Consider the following 22049-nt stretch of genomic DNA (forward strand, 5'->3'; position numbering starts at 1 on the left):
GATCAAATCCAATTTTTTTTGTCTGGTTGTTCACACTACAAATAAAATGTGACAGCAAACATACTCTAGAGTGAACGGTTCATAGCCCTCAAAGCGGCCCACATGCGCAAAAGAAGACGTCACACACAACGCGCTCTGTTTACGGAAGTAAAAATGGCGGCTACAGAGCTGGTAGGTGTTGTTGCAGCAGTCGTAATCGACAGAATTTTGACAATTTAATTAGCGAAAGAAGGACAATGAGAAAAAAGAGAGCCCGTCCTTTAACAATGGCCGCCATGCTTTCTCGTTTGTCTTCTCCAGCGCTGATAACTGGCATCTGTCTTGTGACAGTGACGTAAAAGACGGATTTAATGCGACATGACCATTCAAACAGCAGTCGCTTTCTAAAACATCAGATATGTTTCGGATTCAGTACCACAAAGTAACCTAGGTCGGATTTGAAAATATCGGATTTGTGCTGTTCAAACTGTCCTACCATGATCAGATATGGGTCGCATAGGGTCAAAAAAGTTGGATTTGATGCGCTTTGGCCTGCAGTGTGAACGTAGCCTAAGATGCTCTGTTTAGACCCAGTTATGTTACTGACCTGTTAGGCAGCGAAATGTTTCACCAGCTGTTTTTTTGTTTTTAGTACCACTTACTTCTCCAGCCTTCCATTTCCTCCCTCCCGACTTTTTTTAAAGGGTGTGTTACTGTGATCAAATCTAAACTGAGCTAATATTTGTCATGACCTAGTAAAATGTCTCAGTTTAAACATTTAATATGATTTCTATGTTCTATTGCGAGCAAAATGTGGATTTTATTAGATTTGTAAATAAAAAGAAAATGTAACAATTTGCATCCAAGTTTTTTCAGAAACATGGTTGGATTTTAAAGAAGATAATTTTAGAAAAAAAGGGTGAGAGGAGGAGAAGACTCTTTTTACATATTCACTGATTATGATTTCTTTAAACTGGGAGTCAAAACTCAAATAAATTCAATTATTATACAAAATTATAAAACAAAGAAAGTCAACCTCACAGCCTAAAACCATCTACCAGAGGATCTACAGGATTCTTCCTTGAATAAAACACTAAATGATTATGATATTGATTATTGAGTCAAAACTATTGTAAATAATGATTTTATATGGTGACAAAGAATGCCACTAAAAAGCAGGTGGTATGTACAGCTTAAGATTTTGACCTGTACATGCAGCCAAGACAAATAGAAAATTTGAAATGAAAGAAAAAAACAAACAAAAAACAGGGAGGTGATTTCATCCTGCTGCTCACAATATCCTAACTATAATACACAGTAGGTCAGGGGTGCTCACACTTTTTCCGCATGTGAGCTACTTATAAAATGACCAAGTCAAAATGATCTACCCACTACAAAAATCCAAAACATATACTTATTTATAAATATATTGAGGATTCTTTATATCTACAATGTATATACATGCATAACCGCAATATCCAATATTTCACAACACAATTAACTATGTAAATTTTTTGTCATTACCTGAGTTTACTCTGATGACTTGCACTGAATTGAATCAGCCAGGGATGCATAGTCCGGACAGTAGCTGCTGACGGCCAGGTTTAAGAGAAAAAACCGAGAGCTAAAAATTGGAGTTAACTCGCTGACTAGCTTGTCAGTTTTACTACACTTCGCGCCGCTGTTTGCGCATGCGCAGCGACCTAAGCGTCAGAAAAAATCTGCTGTCATCTGACTGGCTTCCCTGTATCAATCAAGTGACGGGATGGATGATAGGCTGGCATCTATTTTTTTTAATGCCATGCGATCTACCAATATTACCTTTGCGATCGACTGGTCGATCGCGATCGACGTATTGAGCACCCCTGCAGTAGGTAATTAACTTCCCAGAAACTTACTTTTGGTTTCATGAGGGGGAGCACCAGGGTTTTGGAAGGAGGAGGCAGCAAGCTGGAGTATGGGTGCAGAACCAGGGTGGTTGTCTGAAGACAAGACGAGAAGGGCAGGGAGGGAGTGGCGGGTGGGAGAAGGTGAGAGAGAAGAGGTTTAATGGAGAAAGCACACAAAAATCACAACATGACCTGAATGAATGAGTGGATGTGTAACTCTCGCTGTAACCTTTCAGCTCAAAACATCCATCAAACCAGGCATGCTCACTAGGTGAGGACGCTCATCCACCAGGGGCGGAGTTAAACAGGGAGGGGAGGGAGTTCAGTTGAGATAATCACATTTAGCAACAAAGGTTTAAGACACACAAGGAGAAGAGGCAGTGGGGTTGAGATGAGGGTTGAATCCACAAGAGGGCAGCGATGGACCATTTACTGACAAAAAATAGACCTGTGTACAGCTGTGGTACTCAAACGCACACCTCTCCCACCAAACTGAAACAGGCACATCATCATTTCATGAGGTCTTCCTCCCTGCACCAACATATCGTGCTATGTGTAATATCTGATGACGACCTGTAGACTTCTTTGTACTTAATGCATCTTAGGAACATTATTTTAAATCTGAAAACTACTCATGTCATCATTTTATCTGAATGAGATAAGAAGAAATGTGAGTTGATTAGGGCTCTGCGATATGACCAAAATCTCATATCCCGATATAAGACATCTATCGTCCCGATAACGATATAAATCACAAAAATTGTATATTTTCTGTAAATTCTGTGAATCTCGGGCAGCTCGACTTGCGTGAAGTGTTTCCAGCTGGGCGTCGTGTACCTGGAGTCGAGTGTTTTAACCGATGCATGAAACGATACATTTTTAGACATAAGTTGTAACGGACGCCGTTTTCTTTGTGAGTATTTATTACACGGCGTGCTGCGGGGAAAAGCCTGTTCTAACGTTTGAGTCTAAGGTTTATTTTTCAGCACCAGACGGCTCTTTTTTTTTTTTTGCTTCTGATCAATAAACACTCTCATTACTCTTTCACGTGATTCAGTTTATTTTGAAAAGTCTCAAAAGGATCTTGAGCTTTATTGTGAAAGGTTTATGTGGAAAATAAACAAGCGGACACGCGATGGTTTTACCGTCGTTGTTGCCAACAACAGATAAAAACAGGCGCTTGTCCATCCGTAGTGTGGTTATTAGAGATGGACCGATCCGATATTACGTATCGGTATCGGTCCGATACTGACCTAAATTACTGGATCGGATATCGGAGAAAAATAAAAAATGTAATCCGATCCATTAAATATCACGAAAGCACCTCACAAAACTTGCAATACGCCGTAACTCACCTCAGAACGTTAGCACGTCGGAGCAGTATGCATCACGTGATAGAGCGGCTGTGGCATGCGGGACCTGTCGGTGGTCTGGATAGCATTTGGAGCTTCGCTAGCAACCCGGCATTTCATCTCCGACAAAGTTATCCCCGAGAGAAGTAAAGCAAGTGTGTAAGTCCATCTCTGAATGTTTGTAAAGCATTCCTGCGTTAAGCTTAACAAACGATATATGGAGCGACTGCCTCTTCTTGCTGCTACTTCAATCATGAAACTGCTTAACGATCAGCTGATCAGCTTTTCTGTCGTGAGTCCGTCTCTCTAGTTTGCTTTTGGCCCACTTTGCACCAGAAAGAGGAAACCAGCGGCTGAACAACAGAAGCACGTTTAAGCTTGATCAGCTGTTGTTAGAATGTATTTAATATTACTTTCTACTCGAGGATCTTTTTCTACGTAGCTGACGGCTGGTAACTGTGCAGGGGCGGATCTAGCAAAGTTTAGCCAGGGGGGCCGATAGGGCATTAACAGGGAAAAGGGGGCACAAAGACATACTTTTCTTTCTTATTCTCATTTAAAATGTCTAGCTTTTAATAAATAATTATCTGACACCCAAAGTTTTAATTTGATGCAAAATGAATAGAAGTCCATTACTGTATATAGTAACTATTAATTAAGTCTAATATATATACCCTAGTAAGCTATAGTACTTTTTCCTTTGGGAAGGTACCATCTGTGCAGTCTGCAATTTTGTTGAAGAAAGATGTTGAATCTATTTAATATTTCTTGAAAAATAATTGATTTCTGTGCATTTTTTTCACACTGCATCAAATTAAGGTTGATTACGTCGATTAAGCATCATGAGGTGGAGCGTGAGGGGTGGTTCCCCATTTTTTATTTATTTATTTTTGTTGTTGCTGGGAGTTGGAACCCTATTAGTTAGGTTGCTTAATATTTATGCTAAGTACTCTTTAAAATACCAGAATAGGGAGGATGGTGTAGGTTTAAGTTTATTAGATTGATCAGTATTGCTGAACTATGAAACATTTTTTTTGCATACAGGTATAACAGAATAGCTTTAGTGTAGTTGTTGTTTTAAACTTGAGTATGAACTTATACAAAATGCAGCAAGATATTTAAAAAACAGTTTTGTTGATTAAAAAACACTATATCGGATTCATATCGGTATCGGCAGATATCCAAATTTATGATATCGGTATCGGTCATAAAAAAGTGGTATCGTGCCATCTCTAGTGGTTATATTAAATATAAGAGAAAGAGAGAACTTTAATTAATATAGCCACTACAGTGACCATCAAAACGATGAAAAAATATTGCCGCAAACAGTTTATTTTGTGACACCACGAAACAAACGATAGCATAAAATGAAACGATAGACGTTTTTATATCGTCATCCGATATATATTGTTATATCGAACAGCCCTAGCGTTGATTCTAGCAAAGGAGAAAAACAGAAGTTTTAAAACACTAGATGCTTGGCCTGCTCTTCCCACGTCTGCGTTTACAATGTGCCAACCACTAAAACAGGCCCGTTTTTCTCCTCTTACTGCTGTCTGACACGAAGCACATGGTGAGGACATTTACACATTATTCCCACAGTAACAGGTCACAAGGAGAGGAGCAACAACAACAAGAAAGAAGATAGCATTACTGCAGGAACTGTTTGCTTCATTACAATCATATGATACCAGTTAAACTGAGTCATTCACAGCCAATTACTGCATTTTGAGAAGCATCCAAGTTGGAGATACCTGAGCAAGAGAAGAAAATGTGTGGAAAACTGAATCACTTGTTTTTTTTATGAAACTTGAACAGATGTTTCATCTTGTGATTCACAAGTCTGAAGGGTGTGGTGTAGGGGAGGTAAAATCTTACTGGTAACAGGGGCGGCGTTGTTTGGAGTGTCAGCCCTCAGGTACTGCGTGGTCTGGGTGGACGGCTGAGAAAGGCCCTGTGAGCTTCCACTGTCACTCACACTGAAAGACACAGAGTCGTATATTATACGTTTAAAAAGAAAAAAAAAGAAAGAAAAAAAGTCCTTGATAAACATCCTCCCTAAAGCACAGGATAGTCATTTTCTTTCAGTCAGTCAGGTCATAGTTTTAATTGACAGTCACATGGCTCAAGGTGCTTTATAGCGTAAGACTATTTGGTGACATTGAGAAAGAAAAACTCCCTTTTAACAGAAAGACACCTGCAGCAGAACCAGGATCAGGAAGGGGCAGCCATCTGCTGTGGCTAATGAGGGTGAGGAGGAGGAAGACAGGACAAAAGACACATTATGGGAGAGTTAATAATAAATACTAATAATTACTACTGATTAAATTCAGTAGTGGTGTATAAACACACAGAGAGTGAGGAGAAGATGTTCAGTGCATTATGTGAAACATCCACACAAGCCTATTGTAGTATAACTCAGTAAAGTAGAAAGTAGAGAAGGTGTCCGTCTCCTGAATCCAAACTGGGAGCTGATTCCACAGAAGAGGCCCCTGAAAACCTGCAGTCTGTTTAGGTTAAATGCTCTATTGGGACAATATGGTACTATGAGGTCTTTAAGATATGACGTGGCCCTTTTATTAAAGATTTTGTTTGGGAGGAGAATGATTTTAAATTCAGAATTGAATTTAAAAATGTCTAAAATGATAAGTGTGTTAGCTTTTTAAAATTTCTGACTGTCCCGATGGCAAACCTTTCTGAATGTGCTGATCTAATTTTACATTGATAACCTGTGCAAGCTTCATCTGAAGTGGAGATTACAGGAAGAAGTGCTGCTCTTAAGACGTCACTCTTACATCAGGGTGTAAGATTTCTTTGGAAGCAGAACAAGCAAAAGAACCGTACCTGTCCTCCATCTCCACTCTCTTCATGCTGTGCAGGTGCAGGATGGCCAGAATGATGGCCACGAGGAAGATGACAATGCAGCAGACACTCACGCTTATATAGAACACCTGGGTGGAGGTGGTGGGAGTGGTAACACCATCTACTGATGACACAAAAATGACACAAATTAAGAATCAGACAAACAAGCCGCTCTAAAAAAGACAAAGGAAAAGGGGTGATATTACAGCATAAATTCCATAATCGCATGATGCAAAAATATGATATGATGGCCACAGTATAAAAAAAAAAAGAAAAAAGGCATACATGGAAAAGAAAGTATGAGAGCACCTCGGGCTCCACTCAAGAGTTAATGGAGACCTGGAAAAGCAGTGACTGTGCCCGGGGTCCAGCATCTGAGAGCTGTTCTCATCACCTCTCTAAAAGCCTCCGAGGGCCCCGGGCTCCTCGGGCCTACCCAAGCAGAAGGGAGACGACCCACTAATGGTGCTTTGCTTCAAGGAGGCTCACACAAGTCTGAATAGATGAGAACAACCACTCCAACTCTGAGGGGTGGGTGGGAGCTGACAGTGGTCTTCAATAGCACAATGAATCCTTCTCTTTAGCCCTCAATTCATTTTCTTTTTTCCTAACGAAGACAGACTACTGAAGACTCCTATACAGCTGACATCATAGTGATTTAACATCTGTCTCACTAGGCTGATGCCACCTGTGAACAATACACGCAGCAGGAAGAGGGGGACAAGGTGGAAAGTTTACTTACAGTCAGGCCGAGGGAGAGAGTTATTGTTGAGAGGAATGGGGATCTTTTCAGAATCGATTCCTGTTTGGGGAGGGGGAAAGGGAGAGAAATACATAAACTTCATTTAACATCAAATTATCAAAATATATTCAAATGATGCTAACTTCTAGCTCGGACTCAGCTTTATTAACATAGGCTTGGTGTAACCTCTTATTTCAGCCTTTCTTTATAAACCCATGCTCCTGATGATTATTAATTCATTTTAAGGCTGGTATGAGCACTTTAGCAAAGTGTTTTTTGCTTTTCTCCATATTTCTTCTGGTGATTTAAACCAACTTTTCTTCTCACTGGTTCACCTGTATACACTATCACGCCTGTAAACACTTTTTCCCCTAAAAACAAAAAACAAGTTCCATCCACAACCAACAGACTATGATGTGAATGTGATGCAGTGATGCATAACAGCTGAGCGTTACAAGTAATTTATCCATACAACATGACAGCAACACAGAAAATGTGGTTTAAATTAAAAAAAATTAAAGAGCATGTCTCTACTACACGACGGGGATTTTCTTTTTCCTAAATCTTTGGTGCAATTTATTATAAAGCCCAAAAGCAGCTCATTTATCTCAACTTTAAACAAAAAGCTCTGCTTCAAACAGAAGAACGCAAAACAAACTCTTCACTCTGTTAGTTTGGTCTTGTTTAGAGGGTGATGATGAAACCCTTGAAAAGTTGAGCAGTTAACTTATTTTGACAACAAGTTGCGATCATAAATCAGCAAACACGGACAAACATTTTCAGCCCTCTCCTGTGTCACTGCAGGCAGCGACAGGGAGGAATGACTGCAACTCAGGCACACAAAGAATCTGTTCATGCTACCAATTCGACTCCTGCTTAAAATAAGACGGGAATAAATTTGTTTCCATGGGGGCATATGGCAAGAAGCCTCTGGGCCACATGTAATTATCTTCAGGCAGTTTGAAAATAGCAGCAAACAAGGAACACAAGAACCGGCACATCTACCTACTGTTACTTTAACGTTTGGTTTATAATGTAGGGGAACCAGCAATATGACAGATTTTTATTTATTTATTTAATGAAATTAGAAAGGTGACATTTATTGATATGACCTTTAAAGGGTTAATGGCCGCCTGGTAAACTGCCTTTAAATACATAAGGTAACATGAAGAGAGAGATCTAGGACCCTGGTGCATCTGTAGTCTTTCTTAATCTAAATCAATGCTGCTCGAGTGTGTCTGCCCTGCTGTTATGTTTTTATGTCTCTTTCTTATTAATTTTTTTTTTTTTTTATCCCCCTGCATTTACACAATCCTTGGTAAGGAAAGAGTGTTTTTAAACTGCTGTGAGCTGTGAGATGTCTTTCTAATTTATGGTTCCTGTCTGATGGCCTTAGAAGGGATATGCATATTTCACCATTGCCCCTAGAGGCCAGAAGGTGTTGTGGTCACTTCACTGGTTGTGTTTCACACGGGCTGTGATGTTACCACAGACCAGTCAGTGTCTACAGTCCATTTTTACATCTGAATGAATATTTGTAAAGCTTGTGAGGTAACCTGCAACCAACCGTGTCAGGTTACAAAAAAGAAAAATCGTGATGTGCGTGACTAGCTGAAATGACACCGAAAGCATACCAAGTACTACCGTTTACAGGCTGACAATGGCGAGAATAAAAGAGGATTAATTGCTTTGCTGGGTTTTTTAAAGCTCCTGAAGAAGGTGCAGCCTGATACGCGATGGTTCAATTTTTATCATCTATAGCGCACAGAAACAGAAGTCATTTGTTACATGTTACCTTGAGTGGCCCTGGATGTTTTTAATAACATTTGACTGGTCATAGTTCTTCCAGTCCCCCCCGAGCAGTTCTCCAGTTACCCCATTTTATTTTATTTTAATCAGATTTAAAATTTTAATTTACAATTTTGCTTTCCAATGTTACTGAAAATTGTCAGATGCCATCAGATTTCACTACAAAGCTCTTACTGTGTTTTGAGCTTCATAATTAATAAAGCTAAAAATGTCTTTTCATACTATTAAGATTTTCCTTGTTACGAGCCCTCTAAGTACATGGGACGGCTCAAAACTTTGCACCCATTTGTGATCCAACTTATTTTCATAAGGAGCTTTTCACATTAAATTTTCAGAGCTGAGAGAGTTTTTAAACCTCACATTTGTGTACATGAACAGATTCTTACTCTTATAGCACATTTTCCTCCTCTTGAAGTTGAGCACTGTGTAGTTGTTGGCATGGATGGTCAGATTCAGCTGCATTGTTAAAAATGCCTCTTCATCTACTTTGCCCGAACATAAGATGTCCACTCTGAAGACTGCGGAGGAAACACGCACACAAAAACATAAATATTACACACACATAAAAACTCCATCATAGCTTCAGGATTTTCAGAACTTTTCTTTAAAAATTAAAGGTGAATATTTGACAGACCAGAGGGAACACGGGGCACTTCCCCCTGAAGGGAGATGTTGCACCATGGCGGGTTCAGGGCTACAGGGTTCTCCACGCTGAATGAAAGCCGGTAGTCAACCTTTAAACGAGGAACGGAGAAGAAATGTTAATATTTCCCTCACATGAGTGATCAGATGACCTGTGTGCCGAGAACATGCTCGGCTCGGTCTCACCTTTGTCTTGGAGTACCATGTGAAGTAGAGGCTGTTGGTCTCAGTGGGCACAGACATGTTGAAGGAAAGCGCGTAATGGTTCACCACATCGTGTCGCACGTAGTACAGCTCTGCGTCGAGGCCTGTGTGAGAAGAAAGAACAGATTTTACTTCGGTGAGAACCTCATCCAGTGCAGGAGATGATTGAGCCCTTAAACTCTGTGGACTGACATCCCTTAACAAACCTCTATTGTGAAGAAATTATTGAGATCACGGGACATAAAAGACCTTTTATAACACATTTCCTCATTCAGAGCAAGTCTCGTATACGGTTAAATATCCAGTCACACTGCTAGCCGCACTAGCAGGCTTCTCCTCAGTAAAGAGAGATGGACTAAACATTGCAACATCATTGCGCTTAGGGCTGGGCCATATTATACCGTTCACGGTAATACCGGTATAATGTTAGGCAATGATAGGAAAATGAAATATCGCGATAGAATGGGAGTAAAACGCGCATGCGCAGTGCCTTTGTTTTCATACGCACATGGCCGATTGTTGAGTGAAACAGATGAACCAGAATTGGTTTGTAAAAATGGTGCAACTTCAGTGATGTGGAACTGGTTTGGTGTTTGTCCGTCAGATACACGACAAAGCACATTTTTTTGCAGAACATGCAAGCGGCCGTTGTTATTGTCGTATTTGTCGGACTAAGATGCTCTTAAATCTGGGAGTAATCTGGGTCCTAAACTCTGTATGCTTCAGGTCAAACAACACTGCAGCATCACTGAGAGTTAAAACCTGTCTAAATTCTTTCATCTTTAATAAAACGATCAGCATTGCTGCTTTACCAGGTGTAACTATAAAGTTTAACTTCCAGGCATCCATGAAAACAAAAGTTATTACATTTAACAGAGTTAGAAGTTAGCAGGAAGCTAGCGGAAGTTAGCTCGCTAGTCTCGCTAGTTACCTAAGCATGATATTGCATGTTCTGACTGAGAGATTTCTGAAAAATAAAATCAAACGTACAGCTCTGCTATCACTTCCAACATAAATGAAGACAGGAAACTAAACAGCAGTGACGTTTGTAGGGTTACTGAAGTTGGGCTAGCTGGTATATAATGATGTGCTAGGTGATCGCTAGCGACACAGCTATGTTAGCATAACATAAACAGTGAAGCTGGAGGATGAACGCTAACTTTTTTCCACTTATAAAAGTTAAGGGGAAGATTCCTCATGGTTAGAGACAAATGAAATCGCATGGCAGGATGCTGTAAACGGACCAAACTTCAGTCAGGAGAACAACTGAGATAATCCATCCACAATACCAGGTTAGTCATTAATATACTGCAACAACATGGGAATAGAGCAGCTGCCAGAGAATTCAACATTAATGAATCAATGGTACAGAAGTGGAGGAAGCAAGAAGAATGAGTTTAATAAAGTTTGATTTATCTGACTGCTTTGTTTCGCTTAATGTGCCTTATAATCCCGTGCACCTTATGGTCCGAAACATACGTACTGCACACTGCAGTTTAATGTTGCAAAGCACCTCTTTTTAACTTCAGTGGATATTATACATGGTTATGCTCAGGATATGTCAGCCCATTTGTACTGGAAATGCCTTTTGGTTAAACTTTCAGCAAGGAATTTGCATTTGCACTGTTACATTTTTATAAAGCTTTAATGTACATAAAAACCAGCTTCTTGTTTAAGTGAAAATAAATGGAAGGTTGTCTTTTTGCGCTAGTAATGTTGTGGAGTTGTATTTTGTCTCGCATCCATTATATCGTCAGTTATATCGTTATCGCAAATTTTCAAATATATATCGTGATAAATTTTTTTGGCCATATTGCCCTGCTCTAATTGCGCTGTTAGCACTTAATAACACTTAATGGTCATGTGAAAAAGTTCAAAAGGTTTAAGTCAGACAGCGTCCAAAAATATCAGCATAATTTCCAATCTAGGAAACTAAACCCGACACTCACAATCTGTGCAACCATTCACAGAAAGCTCAGCAGGCTGGTACTCTGTGCTGTTTCTTCCCCTTTTATTTTAACGAATTCAAGCCTTTAAAGAAGCTTTTTTTCTTTTTCTTTTTTTACTCCATCAAAAAGTGTAATGTATGCTGGTGAAATCCCCCAACCAGTGCCCAAGGCAGTGCTATCACTCCTTGAAAGAGTCTGTCTGGCAGAGAAGGGTCTATCAGTCTGTGAATATCTAGTTTAAAGAGAAGTGAAGAATGCACCCAGGCTCCCACAGTACCCCTGGGTGTCTCAGAGCACCCGTCATAGGGCGTTCTTACACCGGCTCAATTAAAAACAGAGGCGACGAGGGTTACGTAAAGTTTCTAACGAGTCCAAAGAACAAGACAGCTGCTCTCTCTTTTTCTGTTGATCACATTTTTAGCATGTGAAAAGGTAAAATTCAGAAACTAAGCCTTTGGATGATTAAATCAAAAAAAAAGGGGGATTTGACTTGCATGGAAAGAAAAGGGGTGTGCTGAAAGGCAGACTAGGGAATGTTCACAGTAAATGTTTTTGTCTCGACTAGCTTGTAATTTTAAATTTTCATAACTTCAAAGTAAAATGCATGCATAACTTCCTTAAATTAAAGTTGTGTTTTAAAAAAAAGAACTGATTCTGAGGGGACATGCTGAAACTTTGATCTGATTGATCATATCAGGACCCAAGTTTGCACCTGGATCGGCACCAGCTCACAATCAGAAATCAGTTTTCTGCTTTTCCAGCAGCTTCAGAACTGCATGCTGATTCGAGCACACAGCCCAAACAGGAACAGCGGTGGGAAGAAACAAAGCAGAAATACTCGATTACTGTAGAATTTTCAGGTATCTGTACTTGAGTTTTTTCGTCTGACAACTTTTTACTTTTAAACACTACATTTTTTTTTTTGGATTTCTGTACTTTCTACTTCTTACAAGCTTAAAACAGGCTTGTTACTTTTGGTTTGTCGGAACTGAAGGGAGTTATTTCATCACTGCAGGCCACCAACATCAAGCAGACTTGAGCCTAAACAGTAACACATGAAAGGCACTCCTTTTTGTGTATTAATCACCAGGAAATGTCGACTAAAACGAGATCAAACGGGTACAAGCGTGTGTCATACTCAGAGGTTAGAGTGGGCCAGTGTTGTTTTTTGACACAACACCGGAACGACTGCAGGTGTCCATAAGTTGCTATCTCAGTACTTCAGCATGTAGCTAGCCCTAGAGAAGACTAGCAAGCATAAAGGGACTGATTTTTTTTTTTTTTTAGGGCAAACAGGTTAGTTTGCTGTACTGTGATGGATTTAAACTAAAGAACATTGTGTGCACAGTGTCCGTGGTTTCATGGTCAGAGTTAGGTACATTAAGAATAGCAGAGCTGAATCTGAAATTTAGCTGGTGATGCTGAGATTCATTCACTGAAATCCACTCTTGTAAGAACCTTGTACCATCTAGAAAAAGACCCCCAGCATAAACATACTGTCAGTGTAGAGGATGGAAATCAGCCAGGACAACTCATGAAACATCTGCTCACATCTGGTTGAATTCAATTCTGTACACCCACAAAGAGCAGCAGGTCACCTTACCACAGCCTGTAAACTAAGAAAATCTACTGCAGCTCTCAACAGAAATTATTTTAAGTTGTGATTCTTTTCCCACTCTGAGCCACTACAGGTGATTTTAGGGTCCCCCCCCCCACCACCACCACCACACCTGTTTAGAGGCAAAGACAACCTCTACAATGTAGGCAAGAGAAAATAGAGCTATTTTTTATTTTCCTTTTTTTCCCCTCTGCTCATGTTCTACTTACCTGATTCAAGCTTAGTACCTTTATTAGAACTGAATATCAGACTAACATAAAGTTTGTATTCCTATCTACTAATATAATTTCTTTATTACATTAATGTGGGACAAGGTTTAGTTAGCTTTGCATAAAAATAGGTGGTAGAGATGTTCTTTGAGGAACTACTTTTGTACTTTTTCACCTTTACTTGAGTAAAGAAGTTCAACTTTTACTGGAGTATTTTTAAACACTAGTAACTGTACTTCTACTTGAGTACAGAATGTCTGTACTTTTGGCACCTCTCAACAGGAATAATTACCTTACTCGTGCTCAACTTTGTGTGCCCCCCTTGTCTCAACATGAGGCCACACACATCTCTTATACCAATTAAATTATGCAGCCAGGCATAAAGGCTCCAAGAAGACGAGAGTGGCTCAAGTTTCTCACAGCACTTTCTACCCAAAATGCCAGAATTTCAAAACAGGAATCGGAGGCGGTGGCAGCAGCAGCAGCAGCCTGTAAGTGTACACAGACTGAGGATGGGGAATAAGTGGTTCCTGAGGTGGAGGAAGTTGAACCATGCACTGCACTTTAATCCCTGACTTAAATACTCAGCTCTCTGGAATGAAAAACAGTATTACCAGGAGATGTGTGTGTAAAAAGGACTCCTTTTTGATTAGTGGTGTGCCTTGCACATCAAACAACTAGAGATGCCACCAGCTCTGATGCTAACTCAGACTTCTCCAGCATGACACTTGAGAGAGTGTTGTTGGCATTTCCCGCACAATTTTTCTGTTTCACTGCAGCATTTAAGCAGTTTGTCGTCAGCATTTCACCACCGATGCCACATTTCTTGTCCCATCCATAAAGAAACCCACAGTTATCAGGCCAAGCACTTGAGCAATATAAAACTAGAATTATTTTTTGCAGCCTTACATTAATTTTTGCATAATCATATGACTAGGATGCACAATTAATGCAGTGCCCCGGTCAATAAACTTAACAGTGCTCCTAACAGCAGATGATTTAATACAGTGGGTGTTTTGTCTGTTCGTATGGAAGTATCTGAAGAATTCATTAAAAAAAATTCATGCATGAAATTACTACCAATATACTGGCACAGCGGCAAAGTAAACGACACGAAAGCAGTGCATGACCCAACTTGCAGAGATCCGTGAGGTAACCAGTGTCTAAGTAACAAAGAAACAAGTACAAACATATTATTATGAAGTATTATTGTATGGAAATTCTTTTAAAGTTCAGATCCCTTAAATCATGTCTCGGTAATTCAACCATTACACTGCTTTCAGAGAGCTGATCGTTGTAATCGCTTGCTCTTTCTGGTTGCTTTCCTTCCTAACATTCCTTCCATCCTAGAGATTCCCTCCACTTCACTGTAAGACACCGTGGAAATAATCCACAGCCTGCTCTGTGGAAAAATGGATTCAAAACTAGTTTAGCCGAAGATAATAAAGTTATAGTAATAACAAGAATAAGGCTTCAGCTCAAATCATTTAAAGTGCTTTTCAAAGCTGAAGTGTTTGTACAAAAGCTTCTTTGCTAAGCCCTGATAGTAGCATGGTGGATCGGTGACATAAAACCATACATTCACTTTCAGTCACTTGGCTCGCAAAAGGACGGAGGGTAAGAATTACCAGCAATGCTCCCAACATACACATGTGCCTCGCCAATGATCAGTCAGTGAATCTACTGAGGCCAGATTCACCAACACTAGGGCCAGCTGGCATTGAAGAACTACTGTCAGGATTTACCAAGGAGCCATATTATTAATAATTTGCAACTAAAATGTACAGACACTGTAATTTTAGGAGCTGGCCTTATTTGTAGGAGTTTCCCTTTCAGAGTGCAAAGTTTGGGAGGAGAATATTTAAATTAATTATACATAATAATGATTTACGGAGGTTTGTGGTGGTTAACTACAAATTAAGCCAAATATAATTAATGAAAAATAACGTTTGCCTCATTGTGCACCACACGTGATTGGTGCAGCTCAGTGTGGTCATTTATTTAGAAAGACGGGATAAGAGGTTGCCTGAATAAGTGTATAACTAGCACAGATGTCCAGTTCTTCAGTTAGTCCTCATCCCAGACGTTTAGAGCCGAGGCTTCATATTCCTGGTCCTCAATAATACCGTGAATTTGATGAAACACAGCATAGCTTGAAAGAAAAGGAAAGAATCCAAATATGCTACTTTAGTAAGTCACAGAAACACTTAATCAGTGTTTTATATATAATTTTATTGTATTTGTATTTTAATTTTAGGCTTGTATTATACTCAAGTTTCTAAATGCTTTTCTTTCGTACTTGATTTTTGTACTTATTTCTTCAAGTTAACTGGAAAAAAAGTACTTAGCCATTTCTCTACTCTGTTTAAGCTGGTATATAGTTTTCTATATGTAGTCTAATGTTTTGCCTGCTACAACAGGAATTTCCCAGCTTCTGGGATAGATCTCAAGTATATCTCATCTTAGTGAATAGTATGGAATGATCTTTCTGACCACACCAATGAAGTTCTGACGGATGCCATGTAACAAAGGTCCATTCTGAGTCAGTAAAAAAACAAAACAAACAACATACAGTATGCATGATTTATATATCTAGGAGAAACGAGATGCACCACAAAAATGAATAGCATGAAGAAGCTGTTCAGAATAAAGATTTGGTGAACATTTGAGGACGCCGTCCTAGTCTGACACTAGTAATGTAAAAAGAAAGAACATACATATGTTCAAATCCCTATAAAAGCCACATGAGATGATGTATAAAACCACACAGAGCACCACACTGACACACTACACCTCAGAGCAGCTCAGTACAATCAGTCCTCTGCTGTTCACCACAATATGAGGACTTTCCTTAAGGGCACAACAACCCTGATTCTAACCATGACAGAGGAGAGGGGCTTACTCACTCTCATCCCTCTTCCTACATTTTTCTTAGTGGTTCAGACCTGAATATAACTGAAGTGCCAAAAACTTCAGTTCCTCTAATGTCCACTTGAGTAATGTCCATTTTCAAAAACGAGTCTGTAGCCAATCAGTGTTTGCTACGTCTCACATCTACTAAATGGAGTCAATAAATTGGACCTCCCCTCAATGTTTTTGTTTCAAGAGTCTTTTGGAATATTTCCTAATGTAATTATGAACTGTGAATCATGCAAAGCAACTTTGTTTCATGCAAAGCTACTGTAGTAGGGAGCTTTCCCACTGGAACAGGGTAACTAATGACAAAGGGGGGAAAAAATAATAAAATACCCCATAATAATGAATAATGTGCTGAAAGAAAGATTTTTGAAACCTTCATATCAAAAGTGAAACCATTTCATTTCATACACAGCACAGTATCTACACAGTTATAAAACAAAGCAATAAGCCAATAATATGAAATTCAGCTTAGCAGAGTGTCACTACATTTTAAGTCAACACTCCTCTGCGAGCTGTGGATCACATTGCAGACTTTGAAAAAGGAGAACAAAAGGTGGTAGTGGCCAGGTGGCAAAGTCCAGGGCAGATATAACAAAGACCCTCTTGTACCTCCCAAAGCCTCCATCCCTGAGTGCTCAGGAGATAAACACTCCTTACAGCTTCTCTCTGGAAAGATAGTGGCCACACAAGCCAAAGAAGGAGAAAATGAGGGCACACGTGAAACCCTATCAACTGGAAACTCTAAACAAATCCACAGACACAGGAAGGAGGCGGGGGGTAAAGACATCAGAGCCGCAGTGGAGCTACTCAACGAAAAGGCCTGATTTTCAAGTGTGACTGGAAATAAGGTAAAGCTAGCTGAGTTGAGGTTCAAGTTAAAGCAGCATATATCCCAGAAGTTGCAATAAGCAACTGCAAAATCTTCAAATCTATTCCACTGGTAATAATGTCTGAATAAAGGTATTTTGCTGCAGGTACAGGAAGCCTGTTGCAGTAACATCTAAAATAAGACTAAGTTTAGAAATCCCCTCCAACTGAATGACGTGAATATGTTTGTGTAGCAGTTTGCCTAGACCACAAAAAAAGCACATTAGCGCAGAAAAACAGTATGCAAGAACAAATATTAAAAGAACCGGATAATCATGACTCCACAATATAGCATCATGCACATATTTTAAATCATTAAAAGAAGAGTTCTAAATGACAGCTTTCTTGTAGTGTTTTAATATGCAAAATTCCATTGGCGCCATTACAGCTTTGTAGGATTTAATAATAACCTGCATGACAACACACTATGGCTCAGTTGGTGTTTTTTTTTTTTTTTTTTTTAAATCAGTATACGCCACAGCCAAAGTCCCCCACCCCCAAAAAAGAGATTAAATTATTTTCTAACTGAAAAAGACGTATATAATTGTAATGTAGGGCAGGGTTTAATTTTAGCTTGGATCAAACAAACAAATAACCAGCTTTTTTTGCTTTGATAACATTGGCTCTAATATGAGGCGCTGAGCTACCAATTCTCCACGGGCAGTCACCTGACATGCCATCTAGCTCACAGTTAGATTCAACAGGCAATCAAGTTCGTTCTATCCAGTTTGTCCCATAAAAAAAGCTGCGGTACAGGGGTCTGAGGGGTGGGAAGCTTAAGTGCATCATATGTAGGCCAGGCTGGGACAGAGTCGTTTACAGTCTCAGGAGATGACTGGAAAGATAACGCTAGGAGCACATACGTACTATGGAAAATACAAGAACAGGAAAATGAAGCCAAGTCCAGTTCCTGGGCTGTGCGAGTGATACATTTGTTAGGCCTGTGAAGTAGCTAGGAAGCTCGCAATTTTCTAGTTGTTAAATCAGGGTCTCTATGTCACTGTAAAATAAAATAAAAAATCAAGGGTCTTTAACCCCCTGATAAAATTAAAAACAGCTTTTTCTGCAGGCTACACTATCTGGAAATATATGCAGATCAAGCAGAAGGGCAGGATGAGACTTTACAACAGCGCTGTGAAGTCAGTCCTGTTTATGGGTCAGATTACTGAAAACCAAGACAAACGTCAGAGCAACCAAAGACCTCCACACTGGGCATCTTTTCATTTTTTCTAGTAACTGCTTGTCCCTGGTGGTCTGCATCCACTGTGTGATGCCTGCTGGGGGCAAAAGAAAGGAACACCAGGCGACAGCAGTCTCGTGCCTCAGGAGACGTGCACATCATGCAGTGAAAGAAAGCTGAAACAGACACCAAACTGCTGATCCAGAGACAAAAGCAGCCGAATTCAACTGATGATCATTCCATTGGTTCAAAATACACGAACCTTGTGGTTTTTACTTCCTCCTCGAAGATGTTAGTCATCTCAGCTCTTACAGTGCATTGCTGTAACGGGATTTGATTTATGGGCTTGATTTATAAGAAAGGAAAAAGTCAAACTGAATACATTAAAACTTTTTCTTTAATTTAGTTTTATTTTTTTCTCTTCTGATTATTTTGTTCACACTCACGGAAACATTACTTTACCCTTACTTTTGCATATTTTCTGTAAACGTGTGTTAAAACTGAACTAAACTGGGATCAATCTTCTTTCTTGAAAACACATCATCATCTCTTTCCCTGGAAACATTTTAGTCGCTTTTCTCTGCAGAAAACCACTTTTAGAAGTTTCTTTACATCCAGTAACTAAAAAGGAGTTTTAGCATCCAAGTTTAGGAATAAAAAACTGAATTCCCCTTAATGATGTGAATTTAGCATGACCGAACTTCCCGAACGAAGAGCACTGCTGAGCTTTTACAGATGGCCTGCAAACAACAGCACTAGATGAACTTCAGGGTTCCTTAAAGCCAGAAGAAAAACTCGCATTAAGTCACCATCTTTGTGGCTTTCTTTCACTCACTTCAAAGAGGCTGTACATCAGTTTCTTTCTTTTCTTCCTTGGAGCAGCCCGAGGGCAGACGCGAATGAAGGCAGGGAGAGGAATCTGGGGAAGACTGTCCTATTAAAAGGCTCCTCATTCATGGTTACTTTTTGCTCAAAAGGGACTCATTCGTTTACTCAACAAATATCAACCAGTTCACTGAGAAAATGATCAGCAGTTTCATTTCATCCTGAATAAAAGGGTCATTTAAGAGGCCTCTCATCTCACACCACCTCATCTATATTTGGCTTTGTGTGTGCAGTTGTGGCCAAAGGTTTTGGCAGTGGCACAAAGTTTGTTTTTTTACACGTTTTTGTGATTTATTGAACAACAATCACAAGGATTTCACACATATCGAAAAACTTATTGGCAAATAAATAAAACTTTAGTTTTAGCAGTGAGGCCACTGGCAAAACTTTTGGTCACAACTGTACAGCAGCCTTTGAAAGGCTAGGTTGTGAGCACGAGGTCAGATGTAGGGAGGTGCATTCCCCTAACACAGCATATCACCTATTTTATGACAGCACAAAGATGAAAAGGCTCCATCTGATTTAAGCTTCTCCTGCTCCTAACATTTCTCAAGTCAAATTAAATAATCCTACAATACTGAAAGAAAACATGACAGTATATTTCCGATTTCAACAGGAGGGCAACCATCTTCTAAAACGTGTTGATGCCTTGCAGAACTTCTGAGTGCAGAGATTTTCAGACAAAAGATGTGAAGGCAGGGACTCCTCTATTCAGCTACGGGATCCTTGGAGAGTGGCATGAAGGAAATGAATACTGCTGCCAATCACTCCTCACTGTTCACAGGCTCTTTTTCAAAGCCCCGGCTTTGTCTTTCAGGTCTTTGGAGGGGGGGAGGAAAGCCTGTTACCCGACCTGGACGTAGAGTTTTACTCCTTAGCTTGCATGTTGAAAAAGATCTGGCTTTATTTGTCATTTTTGGAGGATTTACACTCAACTCTGACCTACTCGCCTGACTGCGAGACTGAAAAACATGACTACACAGCTAGAAGTTTTCCCCTTGGAAGGAACAACGATGTGCAAAGGAAAGGATCTATATGTTTTGAAGGAAACCTATTATGCTCATTTCCAGCTTTATATGTTTAATGTTAGACTACTAAAATAAAATTATTCGTCTCAGCTGCTCTTAGATTCTTGCAGTCTAAGAGTATCTTTGAATGAGTCACATTTGAAAATATTCCTTGATATGATTGACAGTTCATCCTCTGCGTCTCTGGCGTTAGCATCTTTCTCTTTCCATTTGTCTTTCTGAATTTATCTTCACTCCATCTTTTTTTCCTCGAGCTTTACTAGAGTAGCTTTGCTTGACTCGCAGTCCAAAATAATCCTCATCTTAAACTGGGCCTTGAAACAGCACCTCAGTTCATCATAACGTACTGTTCAGACTATTTGACGCTTACTGACTGCATCTCTATGACACATAGCAAACAATGCATTGGTGGCACAGCACCCTAAAACAGAAAATGGGTTTCCAGAGTTGACAACAACGGCACTCATTACTGTGATCATAATCAAATCCTTCAGAGGTAAAAACCCAGTGACAGTCCTTCAAACCATCTGATCAACAAGCTTAAATGTGAAGAAAAGCATTTTTTTCCAGCTCCTCCCACCAGCGATAAAGCTGACGAATAAAGAAGTTATAAAGTAAAATATATTGCATTGAACACTAAGTAAGATAACACAGACTTGCCTGATCAGCCCATCATAGACATCTTCAGTTTTATTAAGATTTTTGAATCCTTAAGATGTTTATGCTGTTCGTGTATGTGCTGTACATGCTACAGCAGAGAGTGAACCTACCAGCAAAGCAGTAATTCAACATGTCCAAAATAATACAGTCATGTAATACACGATGTAGTTGTAAATTGCCTTGCGTTATCGAGCAGCCAAACTATGATATCACGTGTTTCAATAATAAACATAATTCATACATCTTAGAATGTCAAACATTATTTCACTTATTTGTCTTTAAAAATCTTTTTTTTTCCCGCCATTAGATATATTTATATTGTAGTTATTAGTAGTAGTTATTAAGGGCCCTTTAAGGACGACCGTGGTTCAGGGGGTTGGGAAGCTCATCTTGTAACCGGTTCGATCCCCTGCTCTGTCTGTCTTGGTCGTTGTGTCCTTGGGCAAGAAGACACTTCACCTACCGCCTACTGGTGTTGGCCAGAGGGGCCGATGGTGCAAGCCTCGCTTCTGTCAGTCAGTGGCTACAACTGTAGCTTGCCTCTACCAGTGTGTGAATGTGAGAGTGAATGAATAGTGGAATTGTAAAGTGCTTTGAGGGTCTCGAAAAGCGCTACATAAATGCAATCTATTATTAATAATAAAACTATTCTGGTAGCACTATGATGCTTTCTGTTGGATTTCCTTTATGAAACTGACTCAGTCTCTCAACAAATTTAGATGCATTAAACGTAATTCCCATTCCCAAAAGTAGGGCAGGGCAATATGGCCAAAAATATTTATCACAATATAGATTTGAAAATATGCGATAACGATATAACTGACGCAAGACAAAACTCCACAACTTTATTAGTGCAAAAAAAACCCATCAATGTATTTTCACTTAAACAAGCAGCTGTTTTTTTTTTTTTAAGTGCATTAAAGCTATATAAAAATTTAACATTGCAAATGCAAATTCCTTGCTGACAGTTTAACCAAAAGGCATTTCCAGTGGAAATTGGCCGACATATCCTGAGCATAACCATGTATAATATCCACAAAACTTAAAAAGAGGTTATACACACACAATACGATAATATTATGTTGAAGCACAGTACATATCACTCCGCGAGGCTCCTGACTACGGTAGCCGTAATGCTCCGACAATCCATCAAGCGGTGTGGCTTCGTAGTTTAGCAAAGTCGTACTCAAACATTTTTGACAGATTTTTGAGCAGGGTACCACATAAAATCGGTTCGAGGTCAGTAAGCACAACC

General features: G+C 39.6%; 1 protein-coding gene across 5 annotated transcripts in view; it reads right to left on the reverse strand.

Annotated features, from left to right (window-relative positions):
• The window catches only part of ryk (receptor like tyrosine kinase), a 55088-nt gene that overhangs the window by 25538 nt on the left and 7501 nt on the right, over window positions 1-22049 (reverse strand). For 2 of the 5 annotated variants that reach the window (XM_085447936.1, XM_085447934.1), the window contains exons 2-8: window positions 9462-9583; window positions 9268-9367; window positions 9020-9151; window positions 6825-6884; window positions 6065-6206; window positions 5099-5199; window positions 1878-1961 (exon numbers count right to left, since the gene is read on the reverse strand). In XM_085447936.1, coding sequence (XP_085304062.1) covers window positions 1878-1961; window positions 5099-5199; window positions 6065-6206; window positions 6825-6884; window positions 9020-9151; window positions 9268-9367; window positions 9462-9583 — 741 coding nt within the window. The remainder of the gene's footprint in view (window positions 1-1877; window positions 1962-5098; window positions 5200-6064; window positions 6207-6824; window positions 6885-9019; window positions 9152-9267; window positions 9368-9461; window positions 9584-22049) is intronic. The other 3 variants (XM_085447939.1, XM_085447938.1, XM_085447935.1) reach the window with 2 other exon arrangements.

This window comes from Copadichromis virginalis, linkage group LG23 (genome assembly GCF_057382275.1).
Source record: "Copadichromis virginalis isolate Kocher_CV1m ecotype Utaka linkage group LG23, C_Virginalis_male_GT1.1, whole genome shotgun sequence".
Classification (NCBI taxonomy): Eukaryota; Metazoa; Chordata; class Actinopteri; order Cichliformes; family Cichlidae; genus Copadichromis; species Copadichromis virginalis.